General features: G+C 36.5%; 1 protein-coding gene across 12 annotated transcripts in view; it reads left to right on the forward strand.

Moving 5' to 3' along the window:
• The window catches only part of LOC125254758, a 188,974-nt gene that overhangs the window by 156,059 nt on the left and 9,058 nt on the right, over window positions 1-23,857 (forward strand). For all 12 annotated transcript variants that reach the window (XM_048169551.1, XM_048169561.1, XM_048169552.1 and 9 more), the window contains 15 exons: window positions 2,781-2,951; window positions 4,348-4,536; window positions 4,672-4,842; window positions 5,039-5,212; window positions 5,346-5,516; window positions 5,653-5,826; window positions 6,512-6,682; window positions 10,117-10,290; window positions 10,449-10,619; window positions 10,827-11,000; window positions 11,583-11,756; window positions 12,859-13,032; window positions 16,013-16,183; window positions 18,595-18,768; window positions 23,356-23,529. In XM_048169551.1, coding sequence (XP_048025508.1) covers window positions 2,781-2,951; window positions 4,348-4,536; window positions 4,672-4,842; window positions 5,039-5,212; window positions 5,346-5,516; window positions 5,653-5,826; window positions 6,512-6,682; window positions 10,117-10,290; window positions 10,449-10,619; window positions 10,827-11,000; window positions 11,583-11,756; window positions 12,859-13,032; window positions 16,013-16,183; window positions 18,595-18,768; window positions 23,356-23,529 — 2,607 coding nt within the window. The remainder of the gene's footprint in view (window positions 1-2,780; window positions 2,952-4,347; window positions 4,537-4,671; window positions 4,843-5,038; window positions 5,213-5,345; window positions 5,517-5,652; window positions 5,827-6,511; window positions 6,683-10,116; window positions 10,291-10,448; window positions 10,620-10,826; window positions 11,001-11,582; window positions 11,757-12,858; window positions 13,033-16,012; window positions 16,184-18,594; window positions 18,769-23,355; window positions 23,530-23,857) is intronic.

Genomic DNA, 23,857 nt, shown 5'->3' on the forward strand with positions numbered 1-23,857 from the left:
GGCTTTGATGAACGGAGGTTTGGTTACAACCCGAGTCCACCAAAGCCTGATAGGTACCCCCTTGATACTCACAGGTATCTGGTACCGGCCAGCCTGACCAGGGGCAGTCTGCGGGTCGTCCGGGACCCGGATCATTGTCCCCACCTCAATGACAGGAGACCTGTCCACGAAATGCTCCGGGTCCCCGCAACGCCAACAGACCGGCCCAGACCTACCCGCCCTACCCGCCGCTCCCGGGGCGGAACACGAGACGGGCCGGGCGGACGAGACCTGGGGAGAGGGACAGGTCTAGAGAGAGAGAGGGGAACAGAAGGAGAGAGAGAGATTGATGGTAAAAGTTCGCCGACCCCTGGGCACGCCACCATATGGTCCTCTGCCAGATGGATGGCCGAATCCAGCGACGTGGGCCGGTGGCACTGGACCCACTCAGCCGTTTTCTTCGGAAGCCGAGTGGTAAACTGTTCCAGTACCACCCGATCGATGACTTGCTCCACGTCGCTTCCGTCGGCCAGCAGCCATTTGCGGCAGGAGTCCCGGAGCTGTTGGGCCATCAGGAATGGCCGGCCGGACTCCCCCAGCCCCAATGAGCGGAAGTACTGGCGATGTTGTTCCGGGGTCCGGCCGACGCGCTGTAGGATGGCCCGCTTGAGATCGTCGAAGACCAGGAGGTTCTGTACAGGGAGCTGCTGCGCCGCCACCTGCGCTTCTCCTGATAACAGGGGGATCAGGCGCACCGGCCACTCCCCCCGGGGCCACCCAGAAGCCTCAGCTGATCTTTCAAATAAGTCCATGAAGGCCTCTGGGTTATCCTGTGGCCCCATTTTATTCAGCGGCAGGTGGGTGGGCGCAGCGAGTGTGCTGGTGGTCCTAGCACGAACCTCCTGGTCAATCCAGCTCCGGAACCTCTCGCGGTCTTCCTGCTGGACCTGTATGATGGCCTCAAAGCGGCGCTCCTGATCTGTACGCAGGTCCAGCAGGGCTTGATGATGTTCCTGTTGCATGACCGTGAGGGATGAGATGATCTCCGCAAACGGCTGGGCAGAGGTCGAGTGCATGGCGGCGGCTCCCTTCTTCCTTCCCGGGTTTCGGCACCAGTGTAACAAGTTCAAGTTCGTAGGGAAGGAAGAGGACAGGGTCGACTTTGACTGCTGACTGAGTTTTTATTTCAATAACAAGATGTCCAAACAAAAGTCTGTGCAACGCACAATAAACAATCCACATCCACAGACGGGCTTCACTCCAGTAGTGCTCTCCAGCTCAGTCCCAGTGTTTCTCAGTCAGCAGTCCCTCTCTCTCTCACACACTCCTGCTTCTCCTGGTGTTTTATCCTGTCTCCGTGCCAATTATTGGAATTAGAAACAGGTGTTCGTGATTTACAATTAACCCACTCACTTACCAAGCGTCTCCCGACTCTCTCTCCTGCTGCAGACTTCACTGAACCACGCCCTCCCTGCCACATAAAGTAACTAAATTAAACCAAGATTTTCTTTTTTCGACTTTAGAAGTAGCCACAAAAATGCCACAAATTTTGTTAAGTTAATTTTGTATAGTTTCGTTTTTATACACAATAATTTACATATTTATATATTTAACATGAGTACACAATGGTGTGTTTAATGTGGCACAGATCCTTCATAATGATCATATAGGTTATATGCAACTTTATCACCCATTTTTTTCTTTATCACCTATTTTCCATAATCCTAATAAAAATAACATAATGTCAATAAGCAAAACAAATTTGTATAAATTATTTAGGTAAATGTGTTAACTGTGTTACATGTAACAGCCTTAATATTTAATTATCTGTTAATATATTAACAATAAATTGCTAAAATGAAATGTACTGGGAAGTAGGAAATAGATGTGCCAGTGTACAGTAATAGAAATGATCATGATAATGAACATGATAATGAACATGCACATAATTGTTGTTGTGGGCACTTCAAAATATTTCATAATACTTTATTAAAGATAGTTTCTGTATAATGAATGTAGATTTTTAGAATGAAATATTAGAATTACCTGGTTATAGTTGCTGCATTAAAGAGGCATGATCACTCTAATGTAAACAACCCCAACATGAAAAAGTGAATGAAAAAAATGAATGAAAAAGATGGGCTGAATGAATAAGCAAATTCACTCTCTGACAGTAGATGGTGCTGGTGGAACAGCTCCCCCTAAACAAAACACTGCTTTCTGTTTTATATCTGCCTGACACAGAGAAGGAAGTCAAAAAAATTTTTTTCAGTCTGTGTGAACTGTAAGTTGCAAACGACTTTTCTCCAGTGTTGTGACGTGTTTCCAAATGAAACGGAATATTGAATAGAGGGCGGAGTTTTACTTTAGCGTTCCTCCTCTCCATCCCTTGCTCATAGCAGACTAATGGTTGGAGGGGAGTGGTTTAGGCGTTTTCAACCCAAGCCGTCAAACTGACGTTATCAGAGAACTTTTCAGATTTTGATTAAAGATTACTACGACAAACATTTTTTTCTGTGTTTTAACTTGCACGGATTAATTGTTTACCACAAGACTAGTAATACGCACTAGTAAAGTTAACAGGGTCAATTTTGATTTCATGACGGCTTTAATTTTGATACTGTCACATGTCTACTGGGAAGAAAGCTACAAAACTCAAAATACTAAAACATTTGTAAATATTGTATTTGATGAACATTTCTATCTGCACTAATCATTCTGTTTCAGTTTAAGTTATAATTCATCTGATAATTTAATTTGAAACACAATGTTACATTTAATTCAAGTTTCATGTTTTCTAGACTGTCAGACTGCAGTATCACAGAAGAAGGTTATAAAGCTCTGGCTTCAGCTCTGAGATCAAACCCTTCACACCTGATAGAGCTGGATCTCACAGGAAATGATCCTGGACAATCAGGAGTGAAGGAGCTCATTGATTTACAGAGTTGGTGGTATTCACTGAAAAGACTGAGGTGAGTGTTATCAAGACAATCAATTGCAATAGAGAATTAAACCGTCAAAAATAAATGTATAAAAGCTTTGAAATGACTAAAGGACCATGAAAATATTATGAAAAAAAAAATCATTATTTGGCAGGTAATATCAATTTACTTACTCTATCTTCAGCAGTGGTGTAGTCGGGGCCATACTCACACATATGTCATATACTTACTTTTTGCCCAGGGTTGTTTTCATAGTATGACTTCTAAGGATCAATACTTGCATGTAACCACTTGTTTTGTTCCTTCGAAAGTCCATAATTTTCGGTCATTTTATCTTCCCCTTTAACTGTGTGTCCAATAGTAATAGTTTTTCCAAAACTATTGTGTGACTGACAGTGCTGCAGCAAGATAACTCTGCCAGCCCTTATAAAAATTTACCATGGTTTTACTACAAATTAAAAAATAAAATAAAAAAAATAAAAAATAATAATTCCTTACATTTATATAGCGCTTTTCTGGGCACTCAAAGCGCTTTACATATTGAAGGGGGAATAAATAAATAAGCAAGTTATTGTAGTTATTCCATGGCAACTACAAATTAACCATGGTTTTGCTACAAAAAAGATTTAACTATTGCATGTTTGTGGTTTTACAAATGGTAATCAATATGCCAAAACACATGGTTTTGCTATAATAAAACAGCTATTTTCTCTGTCTCTGTTACTAATATTAAATTATCATTTTAGTACTGATAACGGAAATTTGAGTCATTGCCATGCAAAGAAAGAATCACTTATGAGTGTCTTTCTTTAAACTATTTTATTGATTAAAGTCACTTGCACTTAAATGTCTCATTGTGTGTGGGAGAGAGGCAGAATGTGCTGTCCACACATCAGTGGTTTTTCCAAATAGTTTCAAAAACCCAAAATATAGTAATAATCTTGCAGGAGATATAATTTCCTTCCTAAATTATAAAAGTAGCTCTAGCTTTTCACATGTAAAGTTCCACTTATATCTTGTGAGAAAAATATTAGACATTATATTATAAGTAAAAAATAAACATAAATTATTTTTTCAATTAAATAATTGCCTTTTATTTTACCACTGTACTGTACTTTTTTCCACCCACTTACATAAAATGAAAAACATTAGTTTCAGATTTATCTGATTTATATATTCTAACACATAATATAATTCCAAATCAACAAACCTAATGCTGAACTACTTTAGCCGTGCAGTAGGCTACTTGAAAAATAACCATTTTTTGAATGCATTGTATTTATTTAGTGATTTATTTAGTGATTTATTTAGTGATTTTTGTATTTTTTAATGAAACAAGTGTTACTAGTGACCAACAAAATAAAAACACATGTACTTTTTTATGGTTGAGCCAGGGTTCAGAATAGTAAACCACTTTTTTTGGTAGGACACCACTGGTCTTCAAGTTTTTGGATCCTGCTGCAGATGAAGCCTGTCAGTATTTGAGAAGTATTGTTGGTCAAAACCCGTTACTCCTGAGAAAGCTGAATCTGAGTGGACATGAACTAGGAGACACACGAGTGAAGCAGATCACTGCTCTACTGCAGGATAAACACTGTAAACTCAACACACTCATGTGAGTATTGTACACGCAGTATTGTAGTTTTAAAGTATGTTAAAGACACCTAGTAACAAACACAGTTCTCAGTAATCATGTTGGCGTCAAGTTCTTTGTGTTTGTAAATTTTCTCTCTTCTGTTCATCATTTTAGGCTGCGTGATTGTGGTCTAACAGAGGAAAGCTGTTCAGCTCTCGCTACAGTCCTGAGATCAAACTCCAGTCTGAAAGAGCTTGACATCAGTAACAATAATCAGCAGGATTCAGGAGTGAAGAAACTCCAGAACACATTAGAAAATACAAACTGCACACTGGAGAAACTCAGGTTCAGAGTTTATTCAACTATTGTTTGATTTAAATCTTAACAAAGTTTAACAGTAAATTAAAGAAACATGAGAAAAATACCTCTGTCAATTTTTTTTCTTGTAAGAGAAAAGGCATTTGATGATTTTTATGATATAAAATTGTTTTGAAAGTAATATTAATTGTATAACTTCTTTTATTTAAAATCTCTTTTCTAGTCTGTCAGACTGCAGTATCAGTGAAGAAGGTTATAAAGCTCTGGCTTCAGCTCTGAGATCAAACCCTTCACACCTGATAGAGCTGGATCTCACAGGAAATGATCCTGGACAATCAGGAGTGAAGGAGCTCAATGATTTACTACAGGATCAGAAGTGTCATCTCAAGACACTGAGGTGAGATGTGATCAAATAATACAAAATATAAAATATTAATAATTAACAGAAATACTATTTCACTAATGCAAAATTCTGCACAATTTATTGCATCAAAGTGATTTACTACTGATTTCCTACTTCTTTTCTGCAGGTTTTTGGGTTCTGCTGCAGATGAAGCCTGTCAGTATCTGACTGGAATTGTGGGTGAAAACCCATTACTCCTGAGAGAGCTGAATCTGAGTGAACATGAACTAGTAGATAGAAACGTGAATCAGATTACTGCCCTACTGAAGGATAAACACTGTAAACTCAACACACTGATGTGAGTATTTCCTTTGGTTTAATACTTTACATGTAAAATATCTTTATCTGGTATAGACAAAAACTATCATTGTTGTTCATTAAAATGTTTTGTGATAAACTGAAGAATGTTTCTTGTCTTTGTTTTGTTTCTTCAGGCTGAATAATAACAGTATTACAGCAGAAGGTTGTGCTGCTCTGACTTCAGCATTTAATTCAAACCCTTCAAACCTGATAAAGCTGGATCTGAGTGGAAATAAACTAGGAAACTCAGGAATGGAGAAGATCTGTCTTCTGTTGAAAAATACACAATGCAGATTGGAGAGATTGAAGTGTGTATTAACATCCATCTAAATATATGCATGTTAGATTTAAATTTGATTTATACATGTCCATTTTAATTAGATTGTCATGATAAATGACAAGTATTGATGCTGAAATTAATTTTGCTTCTGCTTAATTTTTTAATAAATAAATTTAAATAAATAAATTTTAAATTTTAAATATTATTAAATTCCCATGAGAAGGATGCAATACAAATGCAATACTAGAAATTGCAAAGTTAAGGCATGACCTTTTGCCAGTGAAATGCTCATTTGGTCATATTGGTGATTTTTAATTATTGAATTTCAGTGCTGGCATGACTTTCACTGTATACACATGTATTTTAGCTTAAATTAAATATTTTCTCAGGTTTATTGTGTTTAAAATACAGTATTTTTATGTGCTGTAGAAAAATCGTTTTAATAACTAAACGTTAGTTGCAGCTCTGTTTTCGTTATAGTATATATTGAATTTTTGTAAAGCAATCAAATGAACCAAACACCGGCCAAAACACATATTAATGATCACTAAATATAAGCATTAACTCAACAAACTGATGTGAGTATTGTACACACAGTATTGTAGTTTTAAAGTATGTTAAAGACACCTAGTAACAAAAACAGCTCTCAGTAATCATGTTGGGATCAAGTACTTTGTGTTTGTAATTTCTCCCTCTTCTGTTCATCATTTTAGGCTGCGTGATTGTGGTCTAACAGAGGAAAGCTGTTCAGCTCTCGCTACAGTCCTGAGATCAAACTCCAGTCTGAAAGAGCTTGACATCAGCAACAATAATCTGCAGGATTCAGGAGTGAAGAAACTCCAGAACGCATTAGAAAATACAAACTGCACTCTAAAGAAACTCAGGTGACCTCAATCAACTATTGTTTGTTTAAATAACATTTTGTGAACTGAGAAATGCATTTTTCTTTTGACATATACAGTAAGGTGTCAATGCACTATAAAAATATCTTATAAATTTTAGAACTCAGAACTTCCACATCAGTCTAGTGTTAATTTTGTTAAGGAAATTTGTAACGAAAATATGACGATCTGAGAAAGAAGGACCTAAAAGCAGAAGAATGCTTAATTTCAATTTATTGAAATAATAATTTAAGACAGTTGAAGCTGCATGACTTCAGACCAGAATAGAACCGGAGAGAATGGTCATGCAGGCAGGGTTCAGAGTCCAGGGCAATCAAATCCAAATCGTGAGGCTGGAATCAATGTCAGACAAGCAGGATAGTCAGGTAAGGAGCAAGCAGAACCAACAGGGACATACAACTTACAATCAGAAACAGGCAGGTGTTCACAGCAGAAGGCAGTCCAGTGAGGCAAACGGTAACCCAGGAAAATCCAAATTCCAGCACCAGTAACAGTCCAAATGGTCAGTAGAACGAGAGCTATCCGAGACCAGTGAATTCTGGAGAGGAACAGGAAACTGCAACACAACTGGGCAGAGAAAAATGAGTGAGATAAAAAAGAAACAAACCAAATAAAATGACAAAACTAGACAAGAAAAAAAAGGCAGGTGAACAGCAAAACAGCACAGAACACACTGGCAGAGAACAAAGGAAAAGGACGGATAAATCAGAGAAATAGGATAAAGCAGAGAAATCAAGCAATAAAGGGAGACAGGTGAGTGCAGACGAGCAGAAGTGCTGAATGTGAAACAAACAGCTGTGCATAAACACAGATGGAAAAGATAGAAACAAAGAAAAAGTAGAAAACAGAAGGAGGATCAAACCCGAGTCCTGACTGAAAAATGTTCATCAATTAACATTTTTTTCCCTTGACTAAGACGAGATGATGACGAGACGATAAGGCCATTGAATGATAACTGTGACTATATCAACATGCAATATTGTTGATGAAAAAAGACAAGAATAAAATGTAGTTAAAAGTACAAAAACTTTAACAAAAAAAAAAAAAAAACAAGAGGAGTTTAGTGATCTCCATTTAAGGTATTTTGCTTAAATGAAAGTATCATTCACCCAGTCTGTGTTCTGTCATGGATCTCGACTGTATTTTAGTTGTAGTTGCTGATTGTTCTTACAATATGGGCAGCCTTTTTTTGCCATTGTTTTAATAGAGAAACATTAATGCTACTTGGAATTATTGGAATTACTATTTGAGAATAGGTTTTTGTTTTACCAGTTTTCATAATGTAGACGGGGCAAATGTATATCTAAAGTCTTTGGTGTTTATTTAGCGTAGGATATAATTGATAGTCTTTAATCAATCTGTACACTATATAAGGTAAAATAAATCATGCATGAATCGATATTCTGTTGATTTGTGCTTATTTGTGAAAGAGCAACTTCTGATGAAATGTAAAAATACATTTTTTAATTAATTAAATCAATTAAAATTGAGCAAAATAATATTTTTTTATATTATTATTTTAACCTTTATACAGTATGATGAAAATATGTAAGTTTCCATTGACTAAAATGAGAATAAAATGCTCAGACGAGTGCTCAGATGAGCAACGAATTGGACGAAGCAATGAATGGGTAATTAGCAGTCTATGGGGGAGTCGATTGTGGTGTTTCTCCTGGTATTAAAAATAGTAAATAAGCATTTACTATGAATACAGATAACGTGTCTAGTGTATCTATCTGTGTACGCTGACCCTAGATAAACAGTCTCTACACAAATAGCAATCTCATTTAGCAACAACCTAATGCCAAGGCCTTTGGGAAAAGGTTTGGTTAGCTTATGTTTACCTTTCACTCTCAGGTGATCAGTCCGGGAATGGGAAACGTTGTCCACTGGTATCCTTCCGTGTGCAGTGGGAGACCGGATTGCTTTCCAACAGCTGCAGAGCTGCACTGAGTGCTGGAGGTCTTTGTGTAATCCAGAGAACTGTAGGTCAGATGGTGGTCGGTCCACAGGATCTTCTGTAGGTTGGAGGTACTTGAGTTATGCAGGTCAGGAGTCAAAGTCCTCTGCAGAAGCACTTGGGCTGTGGTTTACTCGCAAGAGTCTCACCTTGGCCATGCTGTTGTTCTTCCCTTGTCAGGTCAGAAACTCAGAACAAGGGTCTGTTCACTTGGGAAACTTTTATTCCTTCCCATAGGGGAGGGGATTACTAATCCCCACCTTTCCTGATGTGGTGATGTGATTGGGTCACAGCATTCCAGGTGTCCGTCCCTTAACACGCCCACCTTTCATCCTGTGAAACTTCTTGTACTGTCCAAAAATACACAGTTAAATAAGCCTTTAGGACCTTGGAAATGCTTTATTTCTTTTTCAAACTTTTCTCAAATTCCCTGTGGCAGTGTTCTGAACTCGTAGAGTCCAAACTTGATGTGAATTGGATGAGTTATCACACTTCTGTCTCAGTGGGTGTAGTTGCATTGGCTTTTATTCCAGATGTGGTTTCCACTGTGTGTGCACAGTTTCCTGGATGAGTAAAAGGACGTATAGGACATGTTCCTTACAGTATTCCTGTCCATTTTTGGAGATTTTAAGCCAATATGTTTAGAAAATGTCTTTCTTTCTGAGCATTTCTTTGTTCTTGCTGTGCTCTAGCCAGAACCGGTTTGGCAGCCCTAGGAGTCCATGGTCATTCACACCTTGAACTCAGGCATGGAGTGCTGAGGTGAACAAAGGCAACTCGTGATGAGATTAGCCTATCGTCAATGGGCCGTTGATGTCATCTTTCCTGTCCTCCACCTTTGGCAGTTCTGATTACAATAGTCGTTTAGTTGTCGTTGAGGGTCTTATCAGACTCTTTTGTATTAATCAAGTGGGACAAAAGAGATGTCTGTTGTGAAGCTCTGGTGCTATCACGTCTCCTGTTCACTACAAAGTACCAAATTGTGGAAAAACACAGTCTTTGCATTGCCTTCCTCCTGACATTAAGAAAGCGTGGATACACTTTATTTTTAATGAAGATCTAATGAGATCATGTTAGTAAGACACTGCTTGTTTGTTAGCTTAATTTTACTTGGGATTAAATAACACACAGTTCGATGCAGGCTTTTTGGGAGAGACTGAAAATATAATATTATTGCAGTGCCGACTATATTGGATCCGAGAGTAGTGTTGCAACATGCAAGTGTAAATAACAATGTTTGTGTCAATATTGCTTTGTCTGTTACAGAAGGTTTGATATGTACTGAGTATTTTTGTAGTGCCGCAGTCAACCTGCACAGTCAAACATTATACAATTTTAAAAACGCAGTATATGACCCCTTTAAAATGATACAGTAGTAAAAGTTTTTTTGCAGTGATATTTATTTAACTCTAAAATTAAAATTCTTTATTGTAATTTTCAAATTTCTTTTCTCTAGACTCTCAGACTGCAGTATCACAGAAGAAGGTTATAAAGCTCTGGCTTCAGCTCTGAGATCAAACCCTTCACACCTGATAGAGCTGGATCTCAATGGAAATGATCCTGGACAATCAGGAGTGAAGGAGCTCAGTGATTTACTACAGGATCAGAACTGTCAACTCAAGACACTGAGGTGAGATGTGATGAAATAATACAAAATAAATTAAATGCAGGCAATTTATTTATAGAAACATTATTTCACTAATATAAAACGATCCATTTCACACACACAGTCACATGTTATTTGTCCTTAGGTCAAGTTTGAATCTTGTTTCATCTTCTTATCTGCAGGTTTTTGGGTCCTGCTGCAGATGAAGCCTGTCAGTATATGAGAGGAATTGTGGGTAAAAACCTGTTACTCCTGAGAGAGTTGAATCTGAGTGGACGTAAACTAGGAGACACACGAGTGAATCAGATCGCTGCTCTACTGCAGGATAGACACTGTAAACTCAACACACTGACGTGAGGATTTCACATAGTTTTATACTTTACAAAACAATTGATATTACATGTTTAAAGTCTAATAAAAGACTGTCATTGGCCTTTAAAGTTTTTGAGGATTGGGATTATTTGATCTATCATATAAATTTATCTTTCTTTTCCTGTATTGTGAATTGTGGCTGAAATAAACTGAAGAATGTTTCCTGTCTTTGTTTTGTTTCTCTTCAGACTGAATAATAACAGTATTACAGCAGAAGGTTGTGCTGCTCTGACTTCAGCATTTAATTCAAACCCTTCAAACCTGATAGAGCTGGATCTGAGTGGAAATAAACTAGGAAACTCTGGAATAAAGAAGATCTGTCCTCTGTTGAAAAATACACAATGCAGATTGATGAAACTGAAGTGTGTATTTTCATTTATGTACTTTTCTGCATGTTTATGTACATTTATTAAGGTTTATTTAATTAGGTTAACTAAAAAAATGGACTGAAAAAGACTGGATGCCAAAATATCAATTTTACTTCTTTTAAATTTAAACTATGAATGAGGCCTGAGGCTAATATTCTGCCTAACATCATAAGAAATTTTATGACAACACAAGGACAAAATCGAAAAACATTTTTTGGTGATCTATTATTTAATATATTTATAATATATTTATAATATATTAATTAATATATTAATTTATAAAATATTATAATATTTATAATATATTAATTTTTAAAAGATTAGGTTTTAAAGTTATTTAATTTAAAAAGATTTTGGCATAATGCATATTAATGCACAAGTTTTTGCCAATATTAAAATAAAAACATCTTTTTTTTCTTTTCTTTTTTTTGGCATAAGTTTTTGCTCATTCTATGGTAATAATGTGTTTATAATTTGTCTAATTTGTCAGAACTCAGAAGCCATTCATAAATCCCATTAGCGATACGATAATCTGTGTCTCCTAAAAGAATATCTGTTTTTTCTCTTTTTTTCTAGACTTTCAGATTGCAGTATCACAGAAGAAGGTTATAAAGCTCTGGCTTCAGCTCTGAGATCAAACCCTTCACACCTGATAGAGCTGGATCTCACAGGAAATGATCCTGGACAATCAGGAGTGGAATACCTCATTAATGTACAAAAGACTTTGTGCCGTTCACTGAAAACACTAAGGTGAGTGTTTTCTACAAATTGAAGTTGATGCAGAAACTTGAGAAAATGAGATCCAGGCAGTAGATAAAGTTGATAAGAAACTATTTGTTCATTACAATTAAATTTAGCCTCACACGCAAACTTTAATCGATAATGAAAATACTTAATAAAACCAAAAGGTAAAATAACCATCATAAAGGAGTAGTCAATAGTTAATAATAAAATTTAGAGTATTGTAATTGTACTAATAGATGTATTGTATCTAATAGATGAAGATCAAAAAGAGCAATAATTAAGACATTTGCAGATAAGAGACAAGAAGTAGAAGCCAAGGAGAGCAAAGGAGGGAAAAAGCTGAATTATCAATGACCCGGTCAGCTTTATACCATGAGCATATAGGGAAATTTACATCCCACACAAACGGATGTTTTTGTTAAAAGAAAAGGTTAAATGGTTTTACCCAGTGTCAAAAATAGATATAAGAGTTGTTTTGACCCCCTTTGGGAATTTTGCAAATCTTACCCTTTTAAATGTCATCAGGAATAATATTTTGATCAGATTCAAATTCAAATGGTTAATTCTGAAAAACATCACTTATACAGTACTTGGCAGGCGTCCAATGTCTAACCACAAACGTGTCAGCGTGACCTGTCACACTGGAACACTTGAAGAACAATTGAACATAACAAGCATACTCTCTTAAATATAAAATAAAAATAACCATAAAGGTACAATCACAAGTGAATACTTGAAAATATGATGTGAATTAATATGTAATGTAGGAGTACATAAATATAGGAAATCAAAAGTGAAACTGATAAATCATAAGCCATAAATGATTAAAATAAATATTAATAGAAATGCATGAATATGAATATTGACCATTTCGGATCCATCAGAAGTGAAATAGTTTTAAGATTTTATCTGAAAGTGAATTAACCATCAAACTTTCTGCACCATCTACCCTTACTTGAATCAATATTCTTTTATCACATCATAACATTAACTTTTTTTGTTATACATTGCATTATGAAGGGACTTAAGAAGTGTATTAAGATGAACTTTATTGTAGAAGGAAGCTGTGCGGTGTACAGTTGTGAAATATCAATGTCTTTGTTTCTAGGATATTACAAAGTCCTGCTGCAGATGAAGCCTGTCAGTATGTGAGAGGAATTGTGGGTAAAAACCCGTTATTCCTGAGTGAGCTGAATCTGAGTGGATGTAAACTAGGAGACACACGAGTGAATCAGATCGCTGCTCTATTGAAGGATAAACACTGTGAAATCAACACACTGATGTGAGTATTGTGTTCACTTGTTATTGTACATTTAAAGTATTTCAAAGAAATCAGATGACCAAAACACTGTAAGCAGGGTTGTCAAACATATGGTCCTCAGATGTGTCCAATCTGGCCCACGGGATGATTTGAACAATGATAAAAATAGAGATGCACTGCTCCACATGCCATAAATCTGAATGTTTTTTTTTTTTTTATTATTAAGTTTTTTTGGTCAGACCTGCAAAAAAACTGCCTGTAGTCATTTCTCAAAAATGCAATTTGTGTATGTTAACACAAGCACACGCTGAATACAGACGGAAAGAATTTGTTGTTTGTATGGTTAATATCAGTGTAATTGTCAGTGCACTAAGATTTAAAAAAAGCTTGCATATTAATAGCATATTGGCTGTATATTATTAGTTATACAGCACATATTAATGTCTTATTCTGCATAACCTTATTCCACATCCCTTAATCCTATTTTATCTTACCACTAAGAGTTCTCCTAAATAGCAGTAAACGTTCCTAGCTAAGAGTTTCCTCTTAAAACTTATTCACAAAGCTGCTGTAATAAACTTTTACTAAGGAATAGAGAGAAGTCTTAAGATAAGACTAAAGGTGGGGTTGCTATGGATGATGTCAACGTGCTTACTTACTATGGCCACAGTGATTGGCTGATGGGGGAGGAGTCTCTGTCAGTTATTTATTCATAGAAATATTGTAGAATGAGGTATCATGTTTCCATATTCAAATTAAGGTTTTAAAATTAAAATGTTGCCAAATTCAAATAAAGATTTTAAAATGTAGGCTAAGTGTCACTAATTAAACAAGTATATGATCATAATTGTCAGACTCGTACATTGTCTGCATCTTGAGAGATTGCAGAATTCCAGCGACAAATTATGTTTTATAAATGAAGTTGGGGAGGAGCACATTCAGATGGTCCATCTAATTAGCTCAAGAGGAGGCATATATATGCACAGCCGACTCACCTAATTACCTCAACAGTTTTCTGCATCCCTCTGTTACCCCGACTATTCCTATTCCGAGGATAGGGGGGAGTACTCTGGGTTTGGGTTAAATTTCGAGCTCGAAGCCTGTCCTCAGACAGCACGCCTATACGCTTATTTTACTCGGATTGCCAGCAACAGCCATTAGGATTGTTTGTGATTTGGTCTTAAGCTGGGTGCACACTGTGTGATTATAATTGTCCTTTACGATTGTTGCTTGTCAGACTGTATGAACATGATCCTCATGTCACACTGTGGGATCTCAGCTGTTCTATATGTCAGGCTGTACAACAGTCAAGACTTGTTAAAAACGGACGTGCACTTGAAGAGTTTTACGTCATCAACCCACACACGTTCAGTGACAGTGAGCTGCATTACACGCGGGACTGAAATGGTGGCTAACAAAAATCTCTAGCGTTAATTTTGATCACGGCTGATCTCGAAAAACGAAGACATTTGACATTTGTCGTAGGAGAAGTCACACTGGAGGGTTGTGCGCCAAATCTTCTGACACTGCCAGAATTTTGTTTGCGGTAAAATGTGCCTTAGAATTGAAAATTGAATCTACCTTGGCATAGTTGAATAACAAGAGTTCAGTACATGGAAATGACATACAGTGAGTCTGAAACACCATTGTCTCCTCCTTCTTATGTAAATTTGATTTGTGCAAAAGACCTCTGAAGAACAGGAGAATCTCAACATAACACAGACTGTTACGTAAAAGTCGGGATCATTAATATGTACGCCCCCAATATTTGCATATGTCAGCTCATGTTCAAGGCATTAGACAAGGGCAGCCAGTATTAACGTCTGGAGTATTAACAAGCCAGTATTAACTTTATGCAGGTAAGCAAGCAAGGACAATAGCCAAAATGGCAGATGGAGCGATAATAGCTGACATGATATCATGATATTTTTAGTGATATTTGTGAATTGTCTTTCTAAATGTTTCGTTAGCATGTTGCTAATGTACTGTTAAATGTGGTTAAAGTTACCATCGTTTATTACTGTATTCACGGAGACCAGATCCATGTCATTATTTTCATTATTAAACACTTGCAGTCTGTATAATTCATAAACACAACTTCATTCTTTATAAATCTCTCCAACAGTGTGTAATGTTAGCTTTAGCTCCGTTAGCTGCAACATCAGATACTATCAAACTCATTCAGAATCAAATGTAAACATCCAAATAAACACCATACTTACATAATCTGATATGATCCATTTTGATGGTTATATTAGCTGTGTGAACTTTGTTTATGCAATGTAGTTGCGAGCTTGGGGGCGGGGAGCACAAGAATTTAAAGGGGACACGCACAGAATCGGCGCTGAAACTTCGAGCTGAATCGGGCTGAAACTTCACAGACACATTCAGGGGACACCTTAGACTTACATTACATCTTTTGAAAAGGGGCTCTAGGGCACTTTTAAGAGTTGTCTTGAATTCCCCTAAGGTTTCACAGATTTAGGAGCTAGTTTTAGCACTAAAAATGTTTTGTAAAATACTCTTAGGGCAAAAATTTAGGAGTCCTAAAATTAGATAATTTTAGACTCACACGCCCATTATTTTAAGAGTTTCTCCTAATTTGGCAAGTTAGGAGCTATTTTAGTCTTAAGATGTTTTGTGAATACGGCCCCAGATCTGTCTCTTATTGAAAATGTATGGCTCATCATGAAAAGGAGAATCGGAGAACAACGACCATAGACCGTTGAGTAGCTTAGGTCTTGTATCAAGCGAGATCAGGCAAAAATTTCACTTGCAAAACTGTAATTCCCAAACAGTTAAAAAGTGTATTTAAAACAAAACATATTTTCAAAACACATTAAGTTGGTCAGTGAAAACATTGGAAATCTTTTCTGTGTACTTTGGTCAGTTAAATAAAGGTTAAAGAAAAGGAACAAATCACAGACTGTTGGTTTTATTGCATTATACAAAATGTACCAACTTTATTTGTAAATTTTCTCTCTTCTGTTCATCATTTTAGGCTGCGTGATTGTGGTCTAACGGAGGAAAGCTGTTCAGCTCTCACTACAGTCCTGATATCACACTCCAGTCTGAAAGAGCTTGACATCAGCAACAATAATCTGCAGGATTCAGGACTGAAGAAACTCCAGAACGCATTAGAAAATACAAACTGCACACTGGAGAAACTCAGGTGAGTTCAGTGAACTACTGTTTGATTGCACTTAATGTTTTGTTTTTTTATAGTACTTTTTTTTTTTTTTTTTACAGCAGTGTTGGGAAGCTACTCTGAAACTGTAGTTTGACAAGCTACAAGCTACTCGTAACTTAAAGTAGTTAAAGGGTTAGTTCACCCAAATTAAGATATTTTTGATGAAATCCGAGAGCTCTCTGACTCAGACACAGCAATTTAATTACCACTGTCCAGGCCCAGATAGGTTGTAACGAGTCATCACTCAGGCGGGATCCATTTGCATGCTTTTATTAAATAGTAGAATGGTCGTACAGGCAGGGTCAGATCGGGGACAGACAGGTATGCCAGAGACGGGCAGAATTGTGGTCATGAAACAGGCAGAATGTCAGGGCAGGCAGATATCACTCACAAGACAGTATTCCAAGCAAAAGTCGGTAGGCAGGCAGAAGAGGGTCAAGAACGGGTAACAGCAGGTACGGCAGCAGGTACGGCAACAGGTAAACAGTCAGACAATAAACGCTCAGAAATGCACACTAGGGAAACAAGACCTCGCGATGTGGTGTGGTGTGTGTGAGTCTTTTATAGTCCAGGTGATAGGCAACAGCTGGGGCGTAATCAATTCAGAGAACGGGATGATGGGTAATGTAGTGTGTATGTGTGTTAGTATTCCGGGGATGGCTCCCTCCGATGGCCAGAGGAGGGAATCACGGAGTTTGTCTCTGTGACAGAGGTACTAAAGACATTGTTAAAATAAAAATCACATGTGACTACAGTGATTCAACCTTAATTTTATGAAGCAATGAATACTTTTTGTGCACAAAAACAAAACAAAAATAACAACTTTATTCAACAATCTCTTCTCTTCACTGTCAGTCTCCTATGCTGTTGACATAGTAAGCAGAGTGCAGCACTTCCGTGTTCTACGTCAGAACGGCGACTGATCATTAAGTAAAGTCATTATTTTTGTTTAGTTTTTGAGCAGAAAATGTATTCTTGTCGCTTCGTAAAATTAAGGTTGAACCACTGCAGTCATGTGGACTATTTTAACAATGTCTTACAGTACCTTTCTGGGCCTTGAAAGTGGTAATTAAATTGCTGTCTATGGAGGAGTCAGAGAGCTCACGGATTTCTTCAAAATTATCTTAATTTGCATTCTGAAGATGAACGAAGGTCTTACGGGTTTAGAACAACATGAGGTAGAGTAATTAATGACAGACATTTTTGGCTGAACTAACCCTTTAAGTTGCATTCAAGCTTCTAGCTATAAATAATTGTATAATTGTTAATGAAGAATGTTATAAGTAAAATATTTGGGGGGTTTAAAACAACATATTGTAATGCAATCATGGTTTCACATAGTAGATGAATTCAGGTTGACTGGGACAATTTTCCTCAGTCATTTCAATGGCAAAAAGTGTCCCAATCTTTTGTTTTTGTAATCTATCCAAAACACTCAATACTAATATACAGGTCATATCTCAAACTTACTGTCAAAGTGCAAAATTTCTACAAATGTAACATCAATACAAGAACAAAATGTATGCAACTTAAACTGGATATACAGTAACAGGAGTAATAAAGATGCAGGTTAAACTCACAGCACATATGGTAGGCCATTTACTGTGAACGGAGCTGCTCTGAGATGCAAATCATGAGCTGCTCACACTTTGCTTGAAATCCCACCACAACCAGCCTTTGCCAAGTAATAAGTGCACTACTATATTGCAATTTTTCTTCAGTTCGATTAGTGATCTTTTAGGTTCATTACAAAACTAACGGGACAGATTAAATGATGGTGGTTCATCACTGTAATCAAAATAGAAATACACATTTGTTATAGTGTGCAGTAAAGCAGGATAAACACTGAAAATAATAACATTTAAAAAGTTAATATGCGCTTTAAATCTTCAATGTAGACAGCATTTTAATCTTTGGTTTGCATAAATTGCAGTTGATTCACGTGAAATATCAATTCCTGTGCATCCTTTACATAATCATCAGACAGTCTCTTATTGGTGGAGGTGTAAAGTCAAAAAAAGCATGATGTAACAACAGATGGCAGTAATGAACAAATATGGTTTGTTATATACTAAGAAGAAGACGCTGTGCTGCTTTAATGCATTACAGACTCATGATTCGTCAGGATGCAAAATGTAGTCAAAAGGATGGAATGTAGCTTTTGGTCACGCTACACCGATACTTGTAAAAAGTAGTTTGCTACTGGAAAAGGTACAATGTTTTAAAAGTAGCTGAGCTACTGTCCAGATACTGAAAAATGTAGTTATGTTTGTAGCATCACTACTTGTAGCTAGCTGCTCCCCAACACTGTTCAACAGTACGAAAGGGTTAAATAAATTAATCATATAATAACTTTAACTTAATAAATATTTAAAAGTTGTCTTTTTTTCTAGACTTTCAGACTGCAGTATCAGAGAAGAAGGTTACAAAGCTCTGGCTTCAGCACTGAGATCAAACCCTTCACACCTGATAGAGCTGGATCTCACAGGAAATGATCCTGGACAATCAGGAGTGAAGGAGCTCAATGATTTACTACAGGATCAGAACTGTCAACTCAAGACACTGAGGTGAGATGTGATGAAATAACACAAAATATATATGCTTGCTAAATATTCATACAAAATATTCTTTCAGTAATACAATAAACTCCACAAGTTTTGCAGTGGGGGTTACTGAGTTTTGTTTAGGTACAGTTGTACTGATGGTATTCAGTAGTATGGTATTAAAGGTGACCAATTATGCCCCTTTTTACAAGATGTAAAGTAAGTTTCAGGTGTCCCCAGAATGTGTCTGTGAAGTTTCAGCTCAAAATACCCCACAGATTTCTTTTCATTATTATACCATGTTTTAACTCCATATTTTTGAGTGGGAGAAAAAATGTGCTGATTTAGTGTGTGTGCCATTAAAATAATAAAAAATAATACAGGAGAAGCTCACACAGCATATATAACTCTCAAAATGGATCATTACAAACCGTTTGTAATGCAGCATATTAGATCATACAGGTATGGCATGTATTTTGTGGATGTTTTCTAACATTTGATTCTAAATGAGTTTGATAGCGTACTGCACGGCTAACGTGGCTAAAGCTACACACTGTTGGAGAGGCTCAATAAGAATGAAGATGCGTTTATGAAATATACAGACTGCAAGCGTTTTTTGGGGTTAAAAATGAAAATAATGACATCGTTCTGGTCTCCATGAATACAGTAAGAAACAATGGTAACTTTAGCCACATTTAACAGTACATTAGCAACGTGCTAACGAAATGAAATTCAGAAAGACAATTTGCAACCATTATGAAATGGGATCATGAACATGTTGGTATCGATCCATCTTTGAGAATCAACTTCTGAGCAAGTCCTGTGTTTTACTGACCCTCATGTGCAAAGCAGTCTGGTGTAAAATGACTTGCACATATGAATTTATCTGGACACATTCCCTTAATAAATAGAATGACACCACTGCATCCTTAGTGGCTCAGATGTCAGGAGTTTATGGAGACTTATATGTTTACCATGTGATAATGTTTACATACTGTATCTGAGACAGGGATGGGCAGTATTTCAGATACATGTATTTAAAATACGTATTTGAAATACAAAATACTATTTTGTATTTTGTATTTTAAAGCCTTTGGAAAAAATCAAATGTAATTTGTATTTAAATACATTTAAGATGAGTATTTTTGTATTTTCAAAATACTCAAAATACTTTGAGACAGTCAACCTCTTTATTAGGGTGTTGTTTTCATGCATCAACTAGTTCAGACCAGACACCCCCCTTCTGTGTGAAACGACAGAGGGCGACTCTGAGTAATTGTTATCCAAACCACCAAAAAGCAGCGATGAGAGAAAGTAGCTTGCCGAATAATTTGTCAAACACCTCTTATACTATGTCAAACACTCGTCTCGTGAGAAGTTTGTGAATAAATGGATTTCTTCACATGTAAACTGATTAGGTTGTGGGTCATTTTGACGACACATGTGAAAAAGTTTTTTAGTACACTTCTTAAACCCTAACCAAATAATCAAGTTAAAGGGCCATGAAACCCCAAAACACTTTTTTTGAGATGTAAACAGATATGTATAGGCTGCACATCATTGAAAACACTAAAGGTACTCATTAATGTTATTCATAAGTGAAAAATAGTTATTTTAGCATTTTTCAGAGCGATTTCTGTCTTCCTGTTTGAAAAGCTGAGTCGGAGCAACGTCACAAAATCTGACGTCATCGTGTACTTTCGAACATGCTGACGTAGACCGTTTCGAGTGATTCTTGACATATATTCATGACATAAAGCTCATTCAATCCAATCACTGCGCTGTAGTATGCATAAGATTATAATTGCGGTATTATGCATGAGGAAGTGTCACTTCTCTCGCCTCGGTCTCTTGTCATTCAGAGACATATCGTTGTTGCTTGTTTCCTCAGTATTACAACACAATGTGTTTTCCTGAGACGCGACCAGAGCAGAGGTTTGTGTGCATGTGGATTGTTTTGCTGTAATCTACCAGCACAAATGGAAAATATGTTCGCGTGAGATCGCATTACAGCGGAGAATTCAAATGTCACAAAAGTGCGGCTTTCTCCTCTGCCTGCTCTAGCTGCGTTCAAACACACGAGCCGTAGGCTATTTCCCTCAGCACAGCAGCACATGAGTGTTTGCTTGCGATGTGGTCAGAACTGGAGTTTGAATACGAACACATGAAAAATATGATTGTTTTTATGATATACATGCGGGGCGCGCATATGCTCGGTTTCAGCGCGGAGCTCCGCGATGAGTTTAAAAACACTAGCCACGTGGCACATAGCTCAGTCAGAATAAAGTATCTGTGTTTAAAGTTTTTATTTCACACATTCTCCTGCACCAAACATTAACCAGCACAGTATAGTTATGTACACATATTTCATCAAGTCTTCTTCAAATGAATTATATGTGCAAACTGGACACTGATACAGTGGTGTAGCATCTGAACACGACAGCACGATTATTCTGAAAGAATGATTTTGAGACTGCAGTGCTCGTAAACGTAATCAAAGTAGCCTATTATTAGCCCTATTAAATATTCTTTCGCATTTCTCCCTTGTGCTTGGGAGTTTGTTGTCATTTTCTCTGTGCTCATATATTAATATTCATTATTCTGTATAATGAGAGTGTTCTAGGTCTGTGCTTCATTGGTTGTTCTCTCCCCTCTTCTCCCCCTCTACACTCCCACTTTTCCAGAGCTTTACACACCCATTTTCACAGACTTTTTGAAACTCAGAGGTGTGAACGACCAGGGTAAAACAGGGGGGTTTCATGACCCTTTAAACCCAGTAAACTTGAAATTGTGACTTGTGACATTAGAACAAAACATATTAATATGATAACATATGTATAACACTAAATTGAACAATACTGTTATATATGTTTTTTAATTCATTAATTATTTTATTTCAATTAACGATTGTATTAAACACGACCATTACTTTATTCATTATTTCTGCTATGAAATTTTGTAAATGTAATCATTTTAAATTTTACAAACATGGTGCTTTATGAAAATGTAACTGGACACATTTCCAAATTGTGATTGTGTTTACCCATCTATGCAAATGTTTGTTTATGTAGAGACGAAATAATTAGGTTAATCATTGTCTGTCTCCATCAGTTTAGTGTAGTGATTGTGTGCATTTGTGATGACAATGATGAAAGATACACTACACTTTTAGTTTTATTGTTCACCAAAAAAAAGTGGCAAATGATTTCTAATTAAATACATTTTTATTTTAGATAAACTTTATATTTTCTAATTATGTATATAGAAACAAATAAACTTTACATTAAATAAATATAAAAGTTACTATACTACTTGCGTAAAAAAAAAAAGCATCAAAAGAGTTTGAAATTCAGTTTTTGCTGTGGTATCAAAACTGATATTGATAATTGTGAAACCATGCCATATATTGTTACTGTGAAGTAAAATTAATATTTTGGTCATATCACCCATCCCTATTCTTTGCTATATAGCAGAAAAGGTTCCCACAGTTTTACAGTTTTTTTTTAGTAGTGTTCACCATAAGTAATAGACTACATTGTAACCTTGTCAGAAATAAGTATATAAATGGCTGTTATTTTGCACTACATACGTTTATTTGTAATTACCAGCAAGGAAGCAAGCACTTAAGAAAGAGAGAGAGAGAATGACAAAGAGAGCAGAAATGAGGTAAGTTTCTAAGTAGTTGCACACATCTAAATGCTTTTTGGCATTCAGAATAGGCCCAGATAGATTTCAGCCCAATAGGGATACCTGCACTGAATCTTCAATTTCACATGTATTTTGTGTATTTTCAAAATACAAAATACTGTATTTGTATTTAAATACATTTTCCTACACAGTATTTTGGATTTGTATTTAAATACATTTTTCCACACAGTATTTTGTATTTGTATTTTAAATACATTTCCATGTATTTACGCCCATCTCTGATCTGAGATATATATACAAGCTCATCAAGTCGTTCTTGAGTGCTGCTGTCCTGCTGAGTTTTGCTCCGAGCCAACTCACCTTCCTTCACGTCAGAGTCCTTTTAAGACAAGTCGTTTCACTCAGCAGCCATATTTGAAACGTCTCTCAGGCATCCAAGTGCAGCTCCTATCTTTTTGAATGGGCAAACATCAAATTCTCAAAGTGTTCACTAAGCTTACGATTAAATTTCATTTTTAAAAACACCAATGAAATCTGACAACAACAGTCTCATATAGCTTGTTTTTTATGTTCAAGTAGTGTTTAAAAAAGCTTGTTTTTCATGATAAACCAGCCAATGCGCAGTCATGAGCGCAAGTCTGATAACACTGCCTGTTTCTATAGCAACCGGAGCTTCTAACAGCAGCTGCAGTGACACGATGACTTTACTAATCAATGATTGGCTCTTTCGATTATAGCACTTAATCACGGGAAAAGTCAGATTTTCATGATATGTCCCCTTTAAATGTTTCTGACACTGTTTTATAATGCCATCAAGCCCGTGTTCACTGTATCACTGTATCTCTCTACAGCAGTTCTGTGAGTCTCCAGATGTTCACAAACATGCAGTTTTCTCTGTGCTGATGTTTCTCACATATTGCTTAAAGCCATAAAGACATTTAAATTTTATCTTCCCTTCTGCAGATTTTTGAGAAGTCCTGCTGCAGAGGAAGCCTGTAAAAATTTGACAGAACTTGTGGGTAAAAACCCGTTACTCCTGAGAGAGCTGAATCTGAGTGGACATGAACTAGGAGACACACGAGTGAATCAGATCACTGCTCTACTGCAGGATAAACACTGTACAGTCAACACACTCACGTGAGTATTTTGTTTTAATGACGTAAAATATTACATTTAATATTATTTTTACAGTAGTGGATAATACTATTTCCTCATTTGTTTGAGTCAGAGCAGTTTTTCTCTCAGCAGCTACAATAACAGTATATATTGAAATTAAGCAAACAAAAACATACACATTTAGATAAAAATAACTTTCACAGATTGTATATAATTTAAATTAAGTACACATATATGCTTTAATTCCAAAAGCTTATATTTCATATCTACAGAGGTTTTACTTCAAAGTATGTTGATGTGTGCATAAATTTTGTTGAGGATAGAGACCTGCAATCCCGTGGGACCCAAC

This window comes from Megalobrama amblycephala, linkage group LG19 (assembly GCF_018812025.1).
Source record: "Megalobrama amblycephala isolate DHTTF-2021 linkage group LG19, ASM1881202v1, whole genome shotgun sequence".
Lineage (NCBI taxonomy): Eukaryota > Metazoa > Chordata > Actinopteri > Cypriniformes > Xenocyprididae > Megalobrama > Megalobrama amblycephala.